The 24,054-nt window shown below is 41.7% G+C and overlaps 3 protein-coding genes, 1 long non-coding RNA gene and 1 other non-coding gene across 5 annotated transcripts; 1 reads left to right on the top strand and 4 right to left on the bottom strand.

The window, feature by feature from the left end:
* Positions 1-337: 337 nt before the first annotated feature.
* Positions 338-9,945, bottom strand: ITK (IL2 inducible T cell kinase). Its single transcript, XM_053462164.1, has 17 exons — positions 9,781-9,945; positions 8,500-8,604; positions 8,190-8,271; positions 7,815-7,943; positions 7,482-7,522; positions 6,441-6,586; positions 5,817-5,882; positions 5,000-5,054; positions 4,760-4,839; positions 4,142-4,275; positions 3,738-3,812; positions 3,209-3,380; positions 2,866-3,082; positions 2,720-2,784; positions 2,418-2,536; positions 1,070-1,227; positions 338-980 (listed from the first exon to the last, which is right to left on the bottom strand). Exons 1-17 carry the CDS (start codon positions 9,943-9,945, stop codon positions 894-896), a joined length of 1,896 nt encoding a protein of 631 aa, XP_053318139.1. The 3' UTR covers positions 338-893.
* Positions 9,946-11,234: 1,289 nt separating this feature from the next.
* On the top strand, positions 11,235-13,157 carry MED7 (mediator complex subunit 7). The gene is made up of 2 exons (XM_053464590.1): positions 11,235-11,327; positions 11,914-13,157. Exon 2 carries the CDS (start codon positions 11,936-11,938, stop codon positions 12,611-12,613), a length of 678 nt encoding a protein of 225 aa, XP_053320565.1. The 5' UTR covers positions 11,235-11,327; positions 11,914-11,935; the 3' UTR covers positions 12,614-13,157.
* Positions 13,158-14,447: 1,290 nt separating this feature from the next.
* On the bottom strand, positions 14,448-14,529 carry TRNAS-UGA (transfer RNA serine (anticodon UGA)). Its single transcript has one exon. It is a non-coding gene; the product is annotated as a tRNA-Ser (tRNA).
* Positions 14,530-15,694: 1,165 nt separating this feature from the next.
* LOC128492030 (uncharacterized) lies at positions 15,695-17,388 on the bottom strand. The gene is made up of 4 exons (XR_008354056.1): positions 17,344-17,388; positions 17,079-17,187; positions 16,222-16,249; positions 15,695-15,967 (listed from the first exon to the last, which is right to left on the bottom strand). It is a non-coding gene; the product is annotated as an uncharacterized LOC128492030 (long non-coding RNA).
* A 104-nt stretch (positions 17,389-17,492) lies between these two features.
* On the bottom strand, positions 17,493-19,103 carry LOC128490321 (hepatitis A virus cellular receptor 1-like). Its single transcript, XM_053462163.1, has 4 exons — positions 19,055-19,103; positions 18,291-18,629; positions 17,580-17,687; positions 17,493-17,497 (listed from the first exon to the last, which is right to left on the bottom strand). The coding sequence occupies exons 1-4, from the start codon at positions 19,101-19,103 to the stop codon at positions 17,493-17,495; spliced, it is 501 nt and encodes a 166-aa protein (XP_053318138.1).
* Positions 19,104-24,054: the final 4,951 nt, after the last annotated feature.

Raw genomic sequence — 24,054 nt, 5'->3', positions numbered from 1 at the left:
CAAATTTATCCCCCAAAAAGCTTGTTAGTGCCAACTTTGCCCCTAAACAGCTTCTCTATGCAATTTCAGCCCACAAACAGCCTGTCTGTGCCATCTTTGTCCCCAGCTTGCCTGAGCCATCTTATTTCCCGAACAACTTGCCTGGGTCTATGAGCCCTATGCCTAGCCCATCTATGGTTAAGTGCCACCTCGGTAAAAGTAAAAAAAGTAGTTTTTAATTGTTTCTCTTTCTTTTGTTTAATTTTTTTAACCCTTAGGACCTCAATTAATGCACAAATATAGCTACCGGTCTAAACAATGTCAGACAGAATAAAAAAAAATATGTTCAGCTTTATTATGTTGTAAGATGAAAATAAAAAAACAATAATATTATCAATAAATAACATACATAATATTAAAAGTATTATCATTTAACTTTTAAGAGTGCCATGGATAACAATTGACAAGGGTTACTGCCTAGTCTAGCAAAGACCTGTCTACAACGTCCCAAAGGGGCTCCTGATTATAATCCAAATTAAAATATTTAATGATCATGATGTTGCCTTATAAATCACATCATCTTCCCATTTGCTGATCTTTGTGGTCATCGTTGCTTAAACAAATTCTTTTTTTAAGATGTCCAAAGATAGGACAAGTAATATTATTGGTTCATAAACCTTCCATGGCTCCGCTGGTTTAGGCCATAGAAAAAAAATGGCGTTCTTCTCAAGACACCATGAAGTCCAGGTCAACCAATACAGTTCAGATTGCCACAAGAAGCAAGAAGGCTATATCGCTCTTACGCAAAACACTAACAATCTCCAGATGGGAAGACATAAAGCATGAGTCCATAGGAGTCCTCCATCCCGACCCCAATTCTTCACAATAAAATACAGATGTCTGAATTTCCAGTTCTACCACCACGTTCCCTGGAGATCGCACTCTGCAGTTTCCATGATCTCCTTCATCAGCTGGCCAAATGTTGGCCGCAATTCCGCTTTCTAAGAAAACAGAGGGGAAAAAACAAAGGTAGAATTGTTTAAAATGTAGGTAATTGAGGTTTTTTTTTGGTTGCCACATTTGAACTTACCTCCTGCCAACACTTGTTCATTAACTGGTAAACCATCTGCGAAGCCAACCTGGGTTTGAAGAGCCTCAGCCCAGCTGATATTTCTTCTACTACTTCCGAGTTACTAAGATGCTCAAAGGGTGTTTTACCCTCACTGAAGATCTCCCAGACCAATACTCCTGCCAAACGCAAGCGATAAGTCCGTCACCGCCAACGTAACATCTAATATTTCCAAGTGTTTCCACAATAATTAAAATAAATGGAATCATCGCATGCAGAGGACAATGGGAACACAGATACATATGGGGGAACCTGGCCCTGTTTGATACATAGTGCCTGCCAACATGGAGGTTCATAACCATCTTCACATCTCTCAACCCTAGTATATTTTTTGTAGGGCTTGGGATTACCTTGTTTTTGCTGATGAATCCGGAATGTTCTGCATAAACTCATTCTGAACCGGGGGATTTGAGATTATTATCCCTGGTCGGCTGCACGGCCTGGGAATTTACACTAATCATATTTCCCAGACAGGGCGCTGGATTGAGAGTTATGAATGAAAAGTTTCCAGTGCTACGTTTTACAAGGGTCTCTAAAAAAGTCGAAGGTTAAAAAATGTCAACGTGCATTCATTAAATGGGACTTAGTTTGGGAGTTGAAAGCTCTGAGTTCCCGTCCGATTTCACTTTTTGACCCTACCGCTTGTAAGCTAGCGGAGAACCCTGTAGGAACCAGACTGTGGAAGTAGCTCCAGCAATTCCTGGTCCAGGGACATCTCATTCTATCTATCTATCTATCTATCTATCTATCTATCTATCTATCTATCTATCTATCTATCTATCTATCTATCTATCTATCTATCTATCTATCTATCTATCTATCTATCTATCTATCTCTCTCTCTATCTATCTATCTATCTATCTATCCATCTATCTATCTATCTATCTATCTATCTTTCTATCTATCTATCTATCTATCCATCTATCTATCTATCTATCTATCTATCTATCTAGCTATCCATCTATCTATCTATCTATCTATCTATCTATCTATCTATCTATCTGTTATATAGCGCATGAACAGGATAAACCCTTCTTCTAGTAAAGGAGCCAGAGGAACGGAGTAGAGGGATAGGGAAAGGCGAGGTAGATTAGAAGAGGATGGATGGGAATGCCTTTTCGAGTAGCAAGTCTTAGATTTCTGTCCACAATCCACGTATTTTTCCAATAAAATCAACTAATGACTCTTTGGTATAAATATTTCTGTATCCATTTCCCTTTTGCAGAAGTCATTGTGAAACTGAATGTAAAAAGGTAACTGGGCTGGCAAATCACACTTTATGGAACAGAAGTGATCGTAAAACCAGTACCGTAAGACCAGACATCTGACTTGCTGCTGTAACGTCCGTATCGGAAGACCTCCGGAGCTGACCACTTCACTGGAAATTTGGTGCCGGTGGAGCTGGTGTACTGGTCGTCAAGGACAAACCTAACAAGGAGGGTAAGAAAAAGAACAAAGCTATTGTTTTCTGAAGCTTTTTTGACAAACCGGTTCAAAGTGAAGCCTTGAGCTGCATTTCAACCCGTATCCATAATACCAAAGATCAAGAAGAAGAAGCTGATCCTTTGTACCAAACGACATAGAGGTGGTAACATTTTTAGAAGAACTTACCTGGTCATTCCAAAATCTGACACTTTGACTACCAAGGATTCTCCAACTAGACAGTTCCGCGCAGCCTGTTGTTGAGAATACGATAAAAACGTTAATCAAGAAGGGAAGCGGGAAGCTCTTTTTATGAGACAAGGAGTGGAGCTCACCAAGTCCCTGTGGATGAAGTTAGACTTCTCTAGGTATTCCATCCCCTCGCATACATCCTGACACATCCCCAGAGCGGTTTCCCGGTTCAGGGTGCCCCTATGTCCACGGAGGTAGTCAGTCAGGCAGCCATGCTCCATGAACTCAAAGACCAGAAACAGGGGAGGCTGCTGAGCGCAGACCCCCAGGAACTGCACCAACTTCGGGTGAGAAAGCTTCCTGGAGAGTAATGAGAAGGGAAAGCATGAATGAAGGAGATACAGAGGGTGAACCAATAGAGAGAAGATAGCATTTTATTTGTTTACGGACAGCCTCACGTACATTCTTGCAACATAAACATCTTACATCAACACCTGGGCTTCCTCCACAAAGTCCTCCTCTGACATCATCCCTTCCTTGATCATCTTCACTGCCACTTTCCTCGTTCCTCGCCAGGTCGCGAGATGAACCACTCCGAACTGCCCGCTGCCGATCTCTTTATCGAAGCTCAGGAGTGTGGGGTCAATCTCCCACTTTCCTAAGGGTTCATCGAAACGAGGTCAGAAGAGAGTCACATGCTGCGGATAGACCTCCTATCTCATAGCCTATAGTCCATTGTGCTTGAGATGTACATCGGTGACCCATAGAGGTATAGACTCCAGTTGGGTTAGTAGTCATTAAAGATTAATGTATGGCCACGGTTCAAATTGCACCCTAGACATGGATTTACCCTTAAATTCAAGCGCTGCTTGCTGCGTTATAGGCCGTGACGTGGCTTGGATTACCAGATATACTGTACAAGACCATCCAAGCAGTGTTGTGAATAATTCTCCTTTAAATCCTTTATTTTCAGGGTTTTTTTTAGATGCTTAACATGTAAGGAACCGGACTTTACCATAGCTCAGTCCAGCTGTGACTGGGACCACCTCCTTCCCGCAACACACGGGGTACCGAAGTCTGCTAACCAAACCTTCATGAGCGATAGAAAGAAATAGAAAAGTTCTCATTAATAGTAATGATCATAATAATAATAATAATGGTGCATAATAAATGTAAAAGTGTCAAAAGAATTAGTGGTTAAAAAAGCGCTCATGTCCTATACATTGATGTATCAAATAATTGATGTATCATATAATGCATGATGAGAAAGCCTTTCTGGCTCATTAGTATACATACAAGATGGTGATACATATAGGTTTTCTATCTGTAAACAGGATTCCGCGGGTTTATTTAGCGTTTAGAATCTGGAAACGTGACAGATGGCTTTGTGAATAACCCCCCCAGTGAGTTGCTACTCACCCCCTCCATTATGTTGATGGTAATGAATGAGCTCGGGTATAGAGCCGAAGACGTTTTTTTCGGCCAGGTAATATTTGGGTGGGATGTCGCAGGTCTGCCGTATGTGATAGTGCTTCACCACCTGGTTTTTCTCACTTGCGGAGAGAGAAGGAAATCATTGGGAGAGAATCAGTGATCGAAATCTATTCCAGCGACCCATCGGTAACACAGAATCTGCCGGCAGATCAGGCCCCCTTCGGCCCCCCGTCTAGTCTGCCCGTTGTTCCTGCTGTAAAGACTCAGACCTTAATCAGTCGTTGGTCTCGTCTTAGATTGAGGAGGGAAAGTTTATGCCAGAAAATACCCTTTGGATTAGCCTCTGTTCTTGTGTTCTTGCTTCCCTCGGTCGGCCAGCTTATCTCTCTGTTCCTCTGTTTTTTCCTAGTTATTTCCCTTTTTTTTATTCCGCTCTGTTTCCACCCCTTGTTGCCTTTTAATGCCCCTACCCGCTGTCCCTTCTCAAGTCCCTGTTGGATAGTTAAATGGCAACGTCCTTATACGAAGACGAAGAACGTTATTTGGCAGTTCTAAAACAGAAGAAAATGGCAAAAAAAATGGGAATCTGGATGGGCGCGTTACCAAAGGGCTTTAGTGAAGATAGATACGGTATAGGTTCCCGGCAGCCTTGAGTCTCGGACCATAAAGGCTCCTTCTATCCCCTGTTTACAAGAAAAAGGATACTGTTACAGAATGAAGGAGGGTACCGTTAAGTTGGCAATTTTATAATGAATTAATGAATCACCCAAATATATAACATATATTATATATATTATATATATATATAACACTTATTTCTGAAAAGGTATTTCCTGTCCTTACCCGGTCACTGAGGAGCTTTTCAGCTTGCTTTCTGTTGATGCTACCGTTGTACCATCTGGAAGGAAAAGTAACGGCAACTGATTTGGCTAAATCCAAAAGTTAAGAGTAGCGAAACGCGTCATATTTCAACAATCTGAGCGGGTTCTTTTGGGATTTAATGCATTTACGATCACAAAAAAAACCCCAAAACATTGAAAGTCAACGGCTTAGAGCGTTACTGATTTTGTTTTTTTTGGTGGCAACCAAAATATAAATATAAAATACAATTTAATAATCATTAATTACTGACGCAAGCATGTTTCTATCCCGTAAAAACACACTTTGTTGACATGGATACCAATATGGCAGACTCAATGCATGCTGGCTATGCATTAAGAGAGCCTACAGAAGGTGCATATGGGTGGCAGCCAGACCTATTTAAGGGTTAAGCTGATATTTTAGCGGGATCAGAGAAGTTCTAAAATCCTAAGAAGATTTTTAGGGTCCAGGAATCCAAATCCAAATTAAAGAAAAAAAAAATACTATTAGAAACAGCATTCTCTGTACTGCGGAATCCTCAAACCTTTTCCAGTAATAATTATTTATTCATGTTTTTGTCTCATTCATCATTTTCACATAATTGTCATGTGACCAAAAAAACTAGCGTTTAAACTGAAAAAGCTCATTTAATGTTTTTGATTGTTTGCCTGCATTTCGAGAGGAAACAATCTGCTTACGAGCTGAATTAATGTTTGTGGAACAGAACCTGCGCCGGGTGATAATTATATAAATTCCCCAAAGGATTCTATGAGGATTGAGTTATTTCGCGGGCACTCACTCATATGCCTGGAGACTGTCTTGAGTGTTCTTTGCCAGGTAGCTGCTCGGGGCATAACCTGTGTGCCTAAAGGAACGAGAGAATTTGATATTAAAGATTGCACAAAAATATAGAAATGAAGAAGAAGGAGAGAAAAAAATGAAAGAAATGGGCAAAATAAACAATTCGGTTATGCTTCAGTGGCGGATCAGGTGCTGTGGTGTGCGGCCAGTGGCTGGATATGACCGGCCGCAAGCAAGGAGAGCACTGTGTGGCCCTAAAGTGCCGGGGGTGGGCAGATGTGGGTGATGTACGCAACTTTGTGTTCTCCTGGATCTTCTGATCCGCGTGACCCATATGCATTTACACCCATGTCTGGATTTCCCATAAGGGCATGCGCCATAGAGCCACCTGTTGTGCCATAGAGCCACCTGTTGGGGCAGCCCCGCTCTATTGATGCCCTCAAACTTTGCCCCAATCATTTTTGACCATCGCCATTTATTTCATTGGTTGGACGAGAAGGAGAGAAATCATGAGAATGCGGTTGAAAAATATTGTAACACGCTGGCTTTTCTCATCTGTCATGTGTGTCTGCAGGCCATAAAGAAGAGCCCGGGGTATTTAGGAATTGGCGCTTCTCCCTACCCATTCCTATCCTGCAGCTTCCACCAGTGCACTTCCGAGGCGTCCAGCGGCACATATTCCTCCCCTCTGCGGAGAGCCAGCTCCTGGGAGTTCTGTGGGTTGTAGTCGTATAACGCCTGCAGCCAGCTCATCGGTAAGGGGTTAATCTGAGGGGCAGGAAACAGATACAGATCACAGGCGGGTTCAGGTGCGGGGAGTCTGTATGACTGGAGGGCAGGAAGAAACAGGCTTGTGGTTTAAGAACAATTCTGAAGTCGCGTGAATGCAATGCTAGAACCGTTTTCACAGCCGACACAGGAAAGGATTAGCGCTCCAGGTGCTGCGGACATGACTCCCAAAACGCTCAGCCATCCATACGAGTTGCTGGCGTCTGGCTTTCCTTCCGTTACACGCTTTGATTCCAAGTAAAGCGGATGATTAAGTAAATGTAACCAGCATAACAATTAGCTTCCTGCGCTGATGTTATCACCCATTTCTTCAAACCATCCTTAAAAAAAGGCAGTCTGAACCAATCAGATCCCACCAAAGAGAGGCAATAACTTCATGGGGAGGAATAATTATGCAAACTCCTCAAAACAGGAAGTTAAGAGTGTCTGTCTATACACATAAGCATACCGGGGAAGTTCCCAGGGTGGGCTACCCAAAGCTTTCCCTCTTCTGGTGGAGCGGCATAATGAAAGGACAGGGCTAACGGCATGTAGGGGCGGAGTTACCCACAGACAGATTTGAGTGGATGTGAACAGGGGGAGGATGTAGTGGGCGGGGCCAAATCATGCTGGCCTTCCGGGAGAAGGAAGAAACTGACCCGGAGACCCGGAGAAGCAGGACTTTGCCCAGAGACTCCGAGTCAAACCTAGAGAGTTCCCAGGTATGCGAATAAGGCTGGGTTCTAATACACATCATACGGTATATGGGAAAGAGACAGGTTCTTAACCAGATAAATACATTTAAATAGGAGCTCTAATCCCTCCCCACGCAGAGATAAAATATATAGAGCTCAAATGCACTAAAAGGAGTTGTAGGACATGGAGGTTCTCTTACCATGTTGTCCTCTGGGATGGAGGGCAAAGGCTTCTTTGTGGCTGTAAGATAATTTTTAATTATTATATGAAACATGTTAAACCGAACAGATACCGCCCACTTCTTTACCTGACTCCACCCCTCCCCGCCTCTGGCAACCCCCCCCCCAAGACAGGTGTCTCAATCCTGAAGACTGCAAGCTGGTCTTAATTTTGCTTCGGGTCCTGAGCACCTTTGCCTTTAATGCAATAGGGAGCAAAAAAAGAATGATGCACATCCTCTCTGCTGCCCAAACTGCCCGCGTTACTTGTGCTAAACCATAATACGTTTAGGAAATCTTCGCTTGTTTCTCACCGTCTTTGTTGGGGTCATATAAGGCACACCCTCCTGCCATCTTCTCAGTCTGGGAGCAGCATCTCCACCTTCCGTCCAGCCAGAAGTTGGGGTGATATTTCGGGATGAGGGTATCATTGTCCTTGGTCTCTGTAGTTAGGTAAAATGGGTTGAATAAAGTAAGACAGGGCATGTCATGCACATATCTCTCCATGTCCAATGACCCTTTGGGCCACCACCACTCCTTGAAGACTTTAGTGCTTGTATATCCCCATGTAGGGAGTCCAGCTCCAGAAGAGGGTAATTGGGGATCTGGTCCTACACTTCTTCGCATGATAAGGGGAAGAAAGACATACCGTTAAATAAAAACAAAAATTAACCCCCCCCATGTTTTACCTTCTTTTAAGGTCAGTACCCACTTCTGCCGACTCTCTTTGTCTGGAGCGAACACATATAGAAGGTAGTTATCATGGACAATCTGGGCAAGAGGAATTCAGTATCAGAAATCTTTGGAAGTGCACATTAAAACACACGTATGTACTAGCTTCAAACGTACAATGGGTTGCAATAGTCTCAAAGGGCAAGTGGTAATACACCATATTATCACATCTCCTTATTACATTTTGAATATCAAATGAATGTGTCTACAGATAACATATGCTCATATATTATAATAAAAGCGTTATACAGGGTTTTTAAGTCTTACCTGAAAAGGGTACTTATTTCTGCAGGCAATGCAAGCGTCAGTTGTCACAATTTCTACGCATTTAATGCGGGATAATTGAATGACGCCCCTAAGATTGCGGATTTTCTGCAGGAGGCAATAGAAATGACGGGGAGACAATTACCGAATCTTATATTGTTTGTCAAATATATTTTATATTTTCAAGCAGTCATTACTTCTATCTATTTAAACAGAATACATATAAGCTGAACCACAGTGGCCCCATTCTGATGCCCAGGGTCAGCCTTAGGACATGTTGCCCTAGATATACCATGACTTCAGATTAGAGAGAACAGTGTACTCAACCAATCTGCCATCTTAGACCGGAGGTTTTGAACCCAACCCTCAAGACACACTAAAAGGGTAGATTTTAGTAATTACCACATTCTCTTTCAATAGGGAGATTGAGAAAACATTGACTGTTGGTGTGCCCTAAGAACTACTACCTTAGACCACTATTTAGGTCACCTAGGTTGGCACCGATGATGTTGCCACTCAATAGCACTGATCTTGCAGTTGGTCCACCCGCGATATTGCATTGTGGGTATTAGGTGGGGATGGAAGGAAGATGGACTCCACCATTTGACCTGCAGTAGAGAACGTGATGTACGGATACTACATAGAGAAATTGGAGCCGGGTGGCAGAGAGCTCAGGGGTGGCTAGGAGATGCTTAGGGAAATTTACAGTTTGCGAGTTTTGGGAAGATTATTCGGAAGTGTAGGGTCTTGGTATGATGAGTCGGAGAGGAGTAGGACATGGGGAAATAAGAACTGTCTTGAGCAGACTTGGAAAACAATATGGAATGCTCTTCCCTTACCCTCCACCATAAAGTTGGCAGGTGCCCTTGGCTCAGAGTCAGGGGATGGTTCCATGACTGCTCAGTTCTTACAAGTTTCCATGCTGTCTTAATACACTTGCCTTATTTAATAGAGAAGGCACAAGACAAGGTAAACTACGATCCCTAATTGGTCTCTTATTGTGCTCGGGTCGTTGTGGCCCATGGCTTGCCACGTCTCACCACCAAAACAGGCCATAGGCAATAGCCTAGAAGTTAATTATAAGAATTATAGCAGTTGTAGCCCACGGCAGCTGGATTGTCAGATACCGTGTATTCCAGATTACATGAAAGTTTAATCATACTACGGACTGGATGGAAGCAAAAACCATAATTAGATCTTAAAAGTTCCTACAAGCTACAGATTAACGAAGCCCCAAAACACCTCGCCAGACGCCCCATTCTTGGATTTCTTCTCTTTACTCACCCCTTTCCTGTGCTCGTAATAGCTGAGTGAGGAGGGTGTGAGGATGAAGACCCGGGATTTGAAGTTCGCGGGGGACGTTCTCCTCTTCTGCTGGGACTTCTTAATCAGGGGCTGTTGTAAGATGACGTTGGTATTCACCTGGACCGCACCAGCCTGCGATCCCATGGTCTCCTGGAGACCATGCGGCTCTGCACACATAAAGAATTACTTCTCCAGCCAGCAAGTGTGAAAAGAAACTAAATTACGGCCAAACGTGCGCATGGGGGGGTGACGCAGACAGCTTTGAAGTGTAAGGTAGCACTAAGGGGGAGGTTGATTCAGCGATACAGAGCGGAGGAGTAGATTGTATAACTTTATCTATCATCACACAGCCGAGATAAAGGTGTGATGTGCATTACGACCTCAAACTGAACCACATCCTCCTTTACACTGAACTCAACCTCTGGTAAGAAGCTACCGATGCACACAAATGTCGGCCCCCGGCACCTAAAAGCCTCACAATTTATTCAATGACATGTTCATTCTGCAGAAACTGTCAAATTAAGACAGTAAAGGATTTTTCTAGGTGACTGTACAAATTTTTTTTTTGACGGATAGACAATACCGCGCCCTGGAGGGGTCAAATCCAGTTAATGTACCCAATAGTGTTGGATGAAGCACAGAAAGGATACAGTCACTTTCGACTTGATTGTAAGGTCGCAAGAACAGGGCCCTCTTGGGGACGGAATACGGGAGAACACAGAAACATAGAATTTGATGGTAGATAAGAACTATACGGTCTGTAGGGTTCTAGGTTGCTATCGAGGGAGGGCATGTAAGAAGTCATTTTTCCTTGATTCATGGAGGACCCAACCTGACCTTATTTATACTTGCCACCTATCATGCCAATTTAGGAATGTTTTTACTCTAATAATTACTATTAATAATCATTTCTAATATTTTTTTTTTTAGTCGTACAAAAATTAAATCAATGTTGCCAATAATGTCATGAAAAGTGGCGCAACCATTAAATAAATATTGGTCTGGTTTTGAGACCCCCAAAAAATCAACCGCTCCCTCTAATGTGACAGAATCACATTCATAAAATAATATAATATATATATTTAATATATTATTAAATATATACATATATATATATATATATATATACACATATATATATATTATTTATACATATGTATATGCAAATAATTGAAAATAGCAATGAAACACAAGGCATAAAGTTTTATTGACAGGCATGTATTGAAACATATACATTTATTTTCATATATATATATATATGATATTTATAATTAGTATAATTCACAATATCACACTTTAGTCCCAATGGTGGGCAGCCCTTTAGGAAACGCATGCGCAGCGCCTTCGTTAGGCTGCAAGAGTAGCAGCCAATTACCGCGCGACTCTGGTTTGGGCGGAAGTGAGGTTGTATGAGCGTCCGACACGGGACCATTTCCCGGAAGTGTGTCATCATTCCGTCCGGAGAGTGTAGGAGTGGCTTGTGGGGTGCTTGAGTTTGTGCGTTTCCTGAGTCCGCACAGTTGCAGGTATTATGTGTATTTATTTGTATGTTTGTGTGTAGAATGCATGTGTTTTACACGCACATAGTATAAGGCATCTGCTGCTGCAGAACACCTTGTCGGGAAAATTCTTATCCCCACGTCCTGTTACTTTAATCTGAAAATATAATTTTGTTGCGGAAAGCTGTGCCAAATTATTGTCCTGGTATGGATCAAATTGGTTTTGTGTCCTGATTAAAGCACATGTATAGGTCAAAGGCCTTATGTGTCCTATATACTTACTAAGGCTTTCTGTCAATCATTATTTGCTGTCATTTACAATCTATGTCTTAGTACATATTGTATTATGTGATACGCTAAGTATGCTTTATCTCTGTGTCTACCCTTTATGTATAGTATATTTATTTATTAAATTATAATGCTTGCTGTCACTGAAATGAGATCACTGATATGTAACTGATACAATCATCTGATTACCTACAGGGCTAGGCCAGCTTATTGTTTAAATTAATATTTTCCCATGCCTCGTATTATTTTTTATTTCTAGCTAATGTTCTGTTGTAAGAAAATTATTGCGCAATAATCTTATGAACTCATATTAATTCTTTTACAGGGCACTTCTTTCCAATATCATCATGGGGGAGCCCCAGCAAGTAAGTGCTATGCCCCTGCCCCCGATGCAGTATATCAAAGAATACACAGATGAAAATGTCCGGAAGGGCTTGGTGCCCAAACCCCCTCTACCTATCAAAGACAGCTACATGATGTTTGGGAACCAGTTTCAATGCGATGACCTCATCATCCGCCCCTTGGAAGGTCAGGGAATCGAGCGGCTCCATCCAATGCAGTTTGATCACAAGAAGGAGTTGAGGAAACTCAATATGTCTATTCTGGTCAACTTCCTGGATCTCTTGGACATCTTAATACGCAGCCCGGGTAGCATCAAAAGGGAGGAGAAGCTGGAGGACATCAAGCTGCTGTTTGTTCATATGCACCACCTGATAAATGAATACCGGCCGCATCAGGCCAGGGAGACACTCAGAGTAATGATGGAGGTGCAGAAGCGACAGCGGCTGGAAACAGCAGAGAGGTTCCAGAAACATCTGGAGCGAGTAGTGGAGATGATACAGAACTGTTTGGCCATGCTGCCAGATGACCTTCCTCTTCCAGATGGAATAGCCAACATAAAGACTGAACCTATGGAGATGGAGCCGTCATGTATGGACCAAAATGAAGGGAAGCAGGAGGCTATTGCCACTGTCAAAGCAGACAAAGACGCTGCAATGTGCGCCATCATTGATGAAATGACCTAGAAAATTACAAATGTTTTTTTTTCCCCCCATGTTGTGTATTGTTGTTTTGTCCAAGGAGAGAGTTAATATCCTGGTCCTCAGTGTCAGTTATTATCCTTTGTAATTATTTGTGTTTTCTGGCTAATATGACTATTAATACAAACACAGATACTGTAAGCTGTACATGAGCTGTCAAATACTTTGTACATATACCATGCCAGGCATTTTTTTTAATTTTATGAAAGCATTAAATAATTGGTAAATCAAAAGCTTGTTAGATAGGAATATGTTAACTGTAAAAAAAAAAAAAATATTTATATTGTGCCAGTAGATCTTTTTTAAGGCTTTTATAAAAGGAAAGAATGAGAATATTTTATAATGACATGGACAATATACAGAATGACAATAAGACTGACACACATTAAGATAAACCGGTACAGAAGGAAAAGAGGGCCCTACTCTTGTGAGCTTACAATCTATGTGTATAACAGCTGATGTCCAAGTTTGTTCAAAGGCTATATTGGACGATTCTGAAATAAAAGAACAGATCTGTTTATCCCCTAGAGTCCAGCACATCAGGTGGTTTGTGCCTGAGATCCTTCATACGTTACAAACCAGTTATTAGAATGTTCTAGTGGCCTGCTACACCAATATGCATCATTCATGGTGAACAGCTGCAGATTTCCACCTTACACACTTGTAAAAAAAAAAAAAAAATCTAACTTATCATAGTGTTCTTGTAGGTATTGTCAATGTTGCGTTTTACAAAGGTACAAGTTGCATAAAAACAGAATTTGACGGCAGATAACAGATTCGGAAAGCTTAGAGTAGTAATGGGAGAAGAGAAGAACCAACATTCCCAGTGTATTTGGACAGCATGTAAAATTAATGCTTCACAAGGTTTAAATCATTATTTATTAAACCATTTCCAATTGATGCATACTTAGTTTGTGTATAAATGGTATTTCCAGTACTTGAACATTCTTTTTATATACATCCTGGCTGTCCTGGTTCCTTAATTTGGTCCAAAATCCACCCACTATCTTCGGATGTATACAGACCTACAAAATATATCACATACCAGCTGTATATGCCATAAACGTGTAATGCTGGCGACCATGGCGTTATATGTACATATTAAGCTAGTTGAATGAAGGAGAGAACCTGATGAGGGGTCTCGAGAAAGCGAAGTTATTGAGGTGAAAGCAAAGTTTCAATGCATAGACATCAGGCTCTACAACAAGGCTTTGTACCCATGGTGTGATAATCAAACCCTCGTGTTGTCCCCATACATACATAACATATATATTTAATGTGCTTGGAGTAGAGATATATTGGCAGGGGGTAATGTAATTTATCCACACAAATACATTTTTACAAAAAAAACATTAATAAAGAGATCACTCATAAACAGAGATTAATATTACATAATATTTGATGCAATCAATACTGGACATATATATATATAACATATATCATATGTCTAATCATAACATATATGTCCATCTATTTATGTGTGTGTGTGTGTATTTTTAGCATGTACTGAGGTCCATCTCACACACCAATATATATATATACACCCTATATTTTACACTTACATTGTATGCATTTCTGGATAAAGATTCAGATGATCCAGATTCATAGTTAAATAAATGTCAGTTTATTTATACATATACTTTGTGTGTGTGTGTGTGTGTATATATATATATATATTTATATATATATATATATATATATATATATATATACACACACATATATACTTAATAAATGTCAGTTTTCGGTGTAAGGTTTTGTGTTCTGTATTTTCAAATACTGGCTCTCAAAGTAGTCATTGTTGAGACAAAAAGCTATCCGCTGCGAGCAGGGTTCGAACCTGCGCGGGGAGACCCCATTGGATTTCAAGTCCAACGCCTTAACCACTCGGCCATCACAGCGCCATGTAAGAGACCTGAAATTTTTTACAGCAGGCTGTGTAGCCCATGGTGGGAACTCATCACACAGCCGGCTATTTCCGATGGATTATTAATAACTGGAAGTGTAATCAGCAATTAACTCACATTCTAAACCATATGTTGCATCTTATCTGCAGCAATAACCACCGCATTACCCATAATTCCAACACATATTGAAATAACTTTATTTTATGAGAACCAGGGATATTTATGCAATCATTTAGCTTATAAATGTGATTATTAAACCTAACATGCATCCGGGGCAGCAGAATGGGGGTTTCGGTGCATTCGAAGAGCTTTTATTTGTAATAGGTTTCCGGCTCTGATCCATAGAAAGAGCGTTTTGGCTCCCCCTGCTGGTCATTGGGACGCACTAACCATCTGGCTCCCTCTGCTGGCCATTGTGATGAACTAACCAAAGCAATGCCTTTCCCTTTTTTTCTATAATTTCTGTACTAGTAGTTTTTCTCTTTATTTTAGGCAGGGATTAATAAATAAAAGCATTTTTAGTGTCACATAGCACACACAATTGGCACACAATGCAAATAACCTAACAGTGTTAGGATTCTGTCTTACCTACATCTGCAATCATAGCGCCCCACATTGAAAATGGCCAAAAAGAGACATATTTGCTTTTTTATTTTTGCTATTATAGTATTATAAAATAGTTTTGGGCAGTAAAGTAAGTCCCTAGCTCTGAATATTCCTCCCAGTATTCAGCCCCCCCCCCAAAAAAAACCAGAGGAACACATGACAATGTTCTGTGCCAAAAGTCACAGAAGTCACTTTATTAAAATAAAAATTACAGACTAATGTTTAAAAGTCCCTGCAATACCCGTTGTGAGTCTTCAGCATCCGGCGGCAAACCTCAGTGATTCCCGTCTGAGCCAGAAAACCCAAAGGGAAGGATGGGATTTGATGAACCTGAAAAAGTAGCCGGCCGACTGCTTTGGATCACTGGTTGAAGAGTCCTCCTTTCAACATTCCAGGTGTCCAAATCGGGACTGTCCTGTGAAAACCAGGACACTTGGAGGTATTCTCCGGGACACACGGGATGATGATTATTTGAAATTATATTACATTATATTACAGCTCAAAGCCCTGCTTCAACACAGGTGAATTCTTTCATGTTTTTTTCCCTGACAACGTATGGTTTTTATAACAATAAGTTGTTATGGTTATAAACTTATGGTTCCATCAGCGAGTGACTATAATTTTTTTTGTGTGATTTTTGAAGAATTCCTCTGTTCAGGTTATTTAGTTCCCCGCCGCGCATGTTCTCTGATAGGATATATTTGAGTCACATTACTTGATGATCTATACTTGTTTCAATCAACGCTTTGTCTCTCATTCCATAATATAGATGTTATCCACAGCCTTGCTGTCTGTATCTTCCAAAGCCATCTGCACGGGTGCATCGCTGCAGAGAAATGCATTAAAAAGAAAAAAAGATATCAAGCCACAGAGGTCTCTTCTTCACATGATATTATAGATCCTGATTGTGTTGAAACTGGTGGTTCCCAAGTTAGATACATACTTATGTCATGTGATGCACTGGTTGTTATGTTAAGCTTACCTGTTATGCAGCGCTATGGAATATGATGGCGCTATGTGAATAATATTAATAATGTACCTTTGCGATACCTGTGCGCATGTTTGAGTAAAGACTATTACCTGATATGAGGCTTCTTCTGAGAGCGACCTGGAGAGGACACAAGACACAATGTCTCAATAAAGTGCTTCTAATGGATGAAGATGGAAACGCTGAGCTCCTTCCTGGTAACTTAATTTTACGCCATACCAAAGAGACTCGGTTCACCTTACAGCTTTTGTTTTATTTTACTGTCTGTTTCATTATATTTCTTGGCAAAATCCCGGTTTTATCTCATTTTCTTCCAATAAACTCCCTTTATCTGCAGACCTGGAGGCGGCCATTGTTGTCAGTCTTTGGGTGACTTTCCCGGCTCAAACACCACACTGAGCCGATGCTTTATGGCAATGCTAATGAAGTCCGTTCCTCCATAGTCTTACATTAGCTATAGTGTCTGACTGGGTGATTAAGACTGAGCGTTTCTACAACTGCAACAATGCAGTATGATAAGGTGTCGGGGTGTTTGTTATTAAACCTTAGCTCAATCACATCGTCGGTGTTCTAGCTCAACCACCGCTGAAGAGCATCTTATTACTAGATTTCCTTACAATTATCATTAATGTTTTACATGAATCAGGTATGAAACACGCTACCCTTGGCCCACTGGGTATATAAGTTCATCAGCAGTCATTTCTTCTTGGATCTGGAGAGAAAGGAGCGTCGAGGTTGCTGAGGTCCCCCCACTTTGTTATTGGTATGGTCCACCTGCTGCTCTCTTAGACCTCTTCTGAGGCCTTGGTTTTATTACTGCAGAAATTGTTGGTATCAGAGCTGGCTGGGCTTCACTGATACATGCCGAGGGTGGTGGAGGTAAAACTTTAACTACTGTAACCTAAGTCCCAAGGGGGGGGGGATATCTAAGCCCTTGTGGGGTACTTACATTTATATATGATTATTGCCGCTGTGATGACCAACGGAACCATGCAACCCAACGCAATCAGCAATCCATGGCCTTTACTCTGCTGAGGACTGGTGGGTGCTGAATGTGTCTTTCAAAACAATAGAAGTGAGAAGGACAATAAGAACGTTATGGAAGATACACCAAACCAAATGTGACAAAGAAGCTAAAGGAGAAACAAAACGTCTTATGAACAACATTCCAATTATTGTTCCGCATAAAACATGTGGTACAGATGAAGATATACCTGGTTCTTTTCATGGGCGATGTCTGGGACAGGATCCTCGGTGATATAATAATTCGTTGTTGATGTAGGTCCTACACAGTTTAAAAAGCACATTTTCAATACATATTTAGACATAAAAGGAACTTCTAACCCGTATGGAGCCACCAGGCCTAGACTGTCCATGACATTGAGGACTCTAAAGGACCCGCGCTGCAGATTAGATTTTGTCTGGGTGTTTTTTTTCAGCTCCCTCTTACCATTATTTTGAGATGGGGTTGTTGATCCTGACGGCTGCAAAGAAGGCTTGTAGGTGGTAGTGAAGGTGGTGGTGGTAGTGGTACTAGTGGTGGTGGCATGTGAGCTGTCTGAAGGTAAAATGTTGGAGAATTGTTTACTAAATTGCAACTTCACTCAGCACTATGAAGGGCCGACCCCATTGAGTTTATCCTGCAAAAAAGGTCTGAGATAGCCCTGCATAATGTATAGGTAAATCAGTGAGATGCCACTGAGGAAGGATGGAATAAATCCATGGTTGACGAAAATGCTTTGGGTCCGAGTTGCCTACATACCCCTGCTCGGGGTTTAATATAGTAATTCAGGTTGCCCATTAGGTTCCAGGTTCAGATACAGCCTACATAAGCCTGTCTCAATACCGATTGCCCCTGTCATAGTTGCCTACATACCCCGATCTGGTTTCTGCCTATCCCTGCCGGAGGTGTCTGCATATACCTGGTCGGGGGCTCTCTGTACTCCTGGCTGAGCTACTCTTATGCTGTCTCCATAAAACATACATTTTTGGGGAGCTATGGTTTGTTGGGCAGATTTACAAAAAGTTGACCATCACCCGATGATTACAAGGGTTTATTTATACAGCAGAGGATGGAAACATTTCTAACTCATATCTTATGTCTAAAAGATTTGCGGTGACGCACATGGCTTCCTTGTTCTAGATGCAGATCTCTGCTCACCTTCCTGGATCTTCACCGTTATGTCCTTCTTGATATCGTTGAATATTCCCTTTATCTGCACACGGCAGCAGTAGGTTCCTGTGTCACTGGTGGTCACCCCGCGGATGGTCAGGGACACGTTCCCCTTTGCCATGTCCCCCAGTAACCGGTATCTCTCGGATTGCCTTTGGGTCACCTTCTTGCTATCAGTCCAGATGATCACATCGTCACAGCTGAACACTGAGCAGCTACCCCTGCCCCAGCACATGGGTGACGCTTCTCCACTAACAGAGTATGTGCAGGGTAAGGTCATAGTTTGGCCAGAAGTGCCCCTCACATCTTCAGCTTGTACCACATGATCTTTGAATAATTAAAACAAACACACAACAGGGAAGGTTATTGAACATGAACGTTCTTCAACATTCCTTAACATGATTTATGATATGTTACCGTTTTTTTTCTTGCACAATCACATGAGACTTAAAAAGCTTCAAAAACCCAAATTAAAAATCCAGAACATTCGCTATCGCAATTTTTAGAATTCCCCTTATTTTCACGCAGCCTTTCAGCGTATCTTAGAACTTTAAAATATATCCTTTTACCATGAAGGGGAAGTGTTACCATTTTTAGAAGAAGGTTTTGGAATAGATCCCAAAATGTGTCAGGTAGTGAAAGGAGGGAAGATAAGCTTAAAGCGCAGGTGAAGAAAGAACATTTGACTAGTCCTTACCCCCTGTTCCCCCTGGAAAAGTTTTGGCAGCTGCCGATGATTTTTTGGCACTTACCTGAGAACAAGAAAATAATAAGAAGCCCCCAGATAAATGGCGAGGCCATGAGTAGCATGAAGAGATCTTAAGCTGTTTCACTTCTTCATTTGCCCATTTGAATGTAAAGTGGAAGTTCAGCGTATGCAAGAAAATTCATGAACAGCAATGGTTTCGTGTGAACAACTACGCCCTACCCCCCCCAGCTGTTGTAATCGGAAGCAAATCTGCCACCAGACAGGCAATTGGTTTCCCGTAGTAAATCACAAGGGGTATTTCCTCGGTTCCTTAGTTGTTATAATTGTTGACACTAAACTTTGTTCTTCATTCTTAAGAAACTGATTAACCAAACTTTTCCCCTAGGAAAAGTAAGCTTTGCATAATGGTTATCTTAATTATCTGAGTAAAAAGACCATTTTGCTTACCTAACCATCAATCGCTTCCTGCTGCCCGCTCCCTCTCTCCAAAAGTGTGCCGGCAGTTTCTATATGGACAACTCTCTTCCAACTTGGACGATGAACTGGCAACGTGATATGGACACTGCTGGCCTCCATACTCGAGGAGCGATTGAGTGGGCAGCGGAAGTGCTTGACAGTAAGGTAAGCAATAAGTAAGCAAATCCAGGAGCCCGCCTGTGAACTGTCACAAACGACATTAACTTACAAATCGGCTAGTTCTCCCGCTTCATCGATATGATCATATAAAATGAGCACATGTTAACCTGCATGGGATTCACGCCTATTACATGCATACGGACACATCATGGAGGACAAAGACTCATCCACACAGTTGTCGAAGCTCCCATAAAAGGTAATGCTTTCAAGTTCTTCTGCCGGGTAACTTTGTCCTATGTTCCATGTCTTCAAGTTAAGAGGAGAAAATTGAAGTTTCTTGGAAGTCCCTCATGTATGTGAAGAACGTTTTACTTCTGTTTTTAAGTATATATCGTATATGTTTTTTTATTTTTTACCCTTGTGTGTTATTTCGCAATTGTTCACATCCTTTGAAGCAGAAGAGACTCCATGAATATATTACAACTGGATATGCTTATCTACTTTACCATTATGACATATTTTGTTTTTAAAATGTTTGTAGACTTTTTTTTTTTGCATCATTCTTGTGTTTTTATGACTTACCTTTAGTATTAATTAAAAATGTCCTTTAAGCTAACTGTGCAGCTGCCTATTTTTATCAATTTATTTCCATAATGGTTGGAATCCCTTAAACTCTATGTGGAAGTTCTAGTACAGATAATTCCAGTATATGCTTATAATAATGTATTTGTCACTGTAGAATCTAAAATTAGTAGATCAGAGCTCCGAAGTGCTAAAATAAGCTTCACCTGAGGCCTTTTCCATTCATACCCTCAGTTTTGTCCAACTTACTGTGATGGTTCATGAAGATGCTACCCACCTTTCTCAAATATCATTAGCTATACTACTAATATCGATTAATATCATTGGCTAGGGAGTATATGAAATAATGTACATTTTTTAAATAATGAATTAAATATCATTATTTAATGATATGGAGACTAAATACCGAATTGTCCATTTTAAAATCAGATGCCCTTCTCCCAAGTGAATAGAAAGGATGAGGTCCATAGGTTAAACCACATGAAAATGTCACAAGAAGAATAATAAACAAGACAAGTAGTACATTTTACATTTAAGATGGTATCAATTATTAGAGAAAGTTACAAGGTAGTACCACTTAGCATGATTTTTACCAAATGCCTGGTCAAGTAAGTTAAGTAGGAGTCAAATGTACAGAAAGCGACCTCTGGACTCACTTAGAGTCATCCTCCAGCACTCAGGAGAGGAAAACCCCCTGTGGGGGAAACCTCTGGGGATCCATGGCTAAAAGGACTGCCCATCCCTCTGGGCAATAAGAGGTTAGTATTTCAACAGTCGTTTAAAGCACATTCGTACTGGCAGTAGAATGGACATGGTGAAGATGGCTCTGTGGATCTTAATATCATGCTATTGAAACTTAATAACTTGTTCAGGTGAGTTTGAAGAACATATGCTGATCATGCACCCTTCTAAAAAAAAAAGCAACAGAAAAAGTTAGTTACATTAACAGCTCTACATATCAGCTACTGGAAAAAACATGATACCTTCAGAGTATACAGCTATAGAGAGACATACCCCTCACCCCGTTTGTGTGGGGCCTTCTTCACCAGATTCTACCTGCACCTCTCCTCAGAGAGGATGTCTTGTAAGGTCTCTTGCTCACCATTAAGGTGACTTGTTGTTTCCTCATCCTTAAGTTATTGTTGTCTCTGACTGTCCTGCGGTCCTTAGGGTGTCTATTACAGAGCGCTATTTCCAGGCACCACTCTCCACGAAATCCACAATATAGGTATCTGTGTGTACGTGTTTGTGTCAGTGGATTGTGTTAGTGTGAGTGTCTGTGTATGTTAGCGTGTCTAGTTGTATTACTCTGAGTATCTGTGTGAGTAAGCATAACTGCCCCTTCCGCGATCAGTCTCTGGATCTGCCTAATGTCACGTCTGCTCTCATGACAAGCACTCACCAGGAAAGCTCTTTTGCATTTTACAAACTCAAACCTTTACAGACAACGTAAGAGGAGAACCCTCCTTATCGGATTCGTTCTGCACCTCTCCACCTGTCCGTGTCTCTTCAGGTTATCTGTTATTCTTTCATTTAAGGTCTCTGGGCTCATCCTTGAAGTGACTTGTTGTCTCTGACTGTCCTGCGGTCCTAAGGGTGTATAGTACTGAGCGCTATTACCAGGTACCACACAGCTCGTAATCCACCTCTCAGGAAACTTACTGTCTATCAGGTTCCTGCAACGCTGGTCCTCCAAGTGTTACACTATATGTATTTGTGTCTAGGTGTTTGTGTTAGTGGCTTGGTCTTTGTTAGTGTTTGTGTGTGTTAGTGTAACTGCCCCTTTCTGCAATCAGTCTCTGGATGGACCATTCTTCCCGTTTGCCGTCGCCGACAAACATTCTTCGGAGAAGCTCTTTTGCATTTTACCAACTCAAGCCATCACAGACAATGTAAGAGGAGAACCCTCCTTATCGGATTCTATCTGCACCTCTCCATGTCTCTTCAGGCTATCTGTGATTCTTTCATGTAAGGTCTCTGGCCTCATCCTTGAAATAACTTGTTGTCTCTGACTCTCCTGCGTTCCAAAAGATGTATAGTACTGAGCTATATTGCCAGGTACCATACTGCTTGAAATCCATCTGTCTCGAATCTTACTGTCTGTCAGGTTCCTGCAAGGCTGGTCCTCCAAGTGTTTGTGTCAAGGTGTTTGTGTTGGTGGCATTGTCTGTGTTTGTGTGAGTGTTTGTGTGTGTTTGTGTATCAGCCCCTTTCCGCGATCAGTCTCTGGATGGACCACTTGTCCCGTTTGCAGTCTCCGACAAGCCCTCACCAGGGAAGCTCTTTTGCATTTTACCTACTCAAGCCATCACAGACAATGTAAGAGGAGAACCCTCCTTATCGGATTCTATCTGCACCTCTCCATGTCTCTTCAGGCTCTCTGTGATTCTTTCATGTAAGGTCTCTGGCCTCATCCTTGAAGTGACTTGTCGTCTTTGACTGTACTGCTGTCCTAAGGGTGTTTGTGTGAGTGGTTTGGTTTGTGTTAGTGTGAGTGTGTGTGTTAGTGTAACTGCCCCTTCCACGATCAGTCTCTGGATGTGCCACTTCTCCCATCTGTCGTCGCCGACAAGCACTTACCAGAGAAGCTCTTTTGCATTTTACCAGCTCAAGCCTTTACAGACAACATAAGAGGAGAACCCTCCTTATCGGATTCTATCTGCACCTCTCCACCTGTCTGTGTCTCTTCAGGCTACCTGTGATTCTTTCTTTCATCCTTAAAGTGACTTGTTGTCTCTGACTGTCCTGCTGTCCTAAGGGTGTATAGTACTGAGCGCTATTACTCGGTGCTACACCGCTCAAAATCCATCGGTCTGGAAACCAACTCTCTATCGGGCACCTCCAACGTTGGTCCTCCAAGTGTTACACTATCCGTATTTGTGTCTTGGTGTTTGTGTGAGTGGCTTTGGTCTGTGAGTGCTTGTGTGTGTGTTAGTGTAACTGCCCCTTCCGCGATCAGCGACTTGTTTTCTCTCACTGTCCTGCGGTCCTAAGGGTGTATAGTACTGAGCGCTATTACCAGGTACCACACAGCTCGTAATCCACCTCTCAGGAAACTTACTGTCTATCAGGTTCCTGCAACGCTGGTCCTCCAGGTGTTACACTATATGTATTTGTGTCTAGGTGTTTGTGTTGGTGGCATTGTCTGTGTTACTGTGAGTGTTTGTGTGTGTTAGTGTATAAGCCCCTTTCTGCAATCAGTCTCTGGATGTGCCACTTGTCCCGTCTGCCGTCGCCGACAAGCATTCATCGGGAAGCTCTTTTGCATTTTAAGAACTCAAGCCTTCACAGACAACGTTAAGAGGAGAATCCTCCTTATCGGATTCTATCTGCACCTCTCCACCTGTCCGTGTCTCTTCAGGCTATCTGTGATTCATCTGGGCTCATCCTTAAAGTGACTTAATGCGGTCCTAAGGGTGCATAGTACTGAGCGCTATTAGCAGATAACACGTCAGAGAAAACCCACCTGTTGTGGATTTTACTCTCTCAAAGTTTCCTGCAACGCTGGTCCTCCAGGTGTTACACTATCAGGTATTTGAGTTTAGGTGTCTGTGTTAGTGTGAGTGTCTGGCTACGTCAGTGTGTGCCTGGTTGTATTAGTCTGAGTATTTGTTTATATGTCAAAACTGTTCTGGGCAAAAAACATAAGTTTATAATTGTCAGGTTGCCAAATCTTTCCTAAAGATAGACCCCTCCATGTGCATGGGCAGAAAACACAAAATGTTAGCCCATGGAGGAGGTGATCTGCTGCAGCTCTCTACCTAAACTGAAATCAATACCTAAAATGGAAAATCGGTGGCATACAATGCAAATAATTTTCATCACATATTATTTTTTAAACTCTATACATATTTTTGCTAGTTGTATAAAAACATAAATGAAAAG

Source organism: Spea bombifrons, chromosome 4 (assembly GCF_027358695.1).
Source record: "Spea bombifrons isolate aSpeBom1 chromosome 4, aSpeBom1.2.pri, whole genome shotgun sequence".
Classification (NCBI taxonomy): Eukaryota; Metazoa; Chordata; class Amphibia; order Anura; family Pelobatidae; genus Spea; species Spea bombifrons.
The sequence above is the reverse complement of the archived record's forward strand: the minus strand, read 5'-3'. Positions and strand labels throughout refer to the sequence as shown.

What these genes read in the sequence shown, in the direction of transcription:
- ITK (XM_053462164.1), bottom strand. Translation starts at nt 9,945, where the DNA reads ATGGGATCGCAGGCTGGTGCGGTCCAGGTGAATACCAACGTCATCTTA. An exon ending in GACAGTCTCCAGGCATATGA is followed by an intron (nt 5,055 to 5,816) that starts GTGAGTGCCCGC and finishes TTTTCCTTCCAG; the next exon opens with ATGGTACAACGGTAGCATCA. An exon ending in TGAACAAGTGTTGGCAGGAG is followed by an intron (nt 981 to 1,069) that starts GTAAGTTCAAAT and finishes CTGTTTTCTTAG; the next exon opens with AAAGCGGAATTGCGGCCAAC.
- LOC128490321 (XM_053462163.1), bottom strand. Translation starts at nt 19,103, where the DNA reads ATGGCCTCGCCATTTATCTGGGGGCTTCTTATTATTTTCTTGTTCTCA. An exon ending in TATTATTTTCTTGTTCTCAG is followed by an intron (nt 18,630 to 19,054) that starts GTAAGTGCCAAA and finishes AATTATTCAAAG; the next exon opens with ATCATGTGGTACAAGCTGAA. An exon ending in AACGGTGAAGATCCAGGAAG is followed by an intron (nt 17,688 to 18,290) that starts GTGAGCAGAGAT and finishes TTTTACCTTCAG; the next exon opens with ACAGCTCACATGCCACCACC.
- MED7 (XM_053464590.1), top strand. Translation starts at nt 11,936, where the DNA reads ATGGGGGAGCCCCAGCAAGTAAGTGCTATGCCCCTGCCCCCGATGCAG.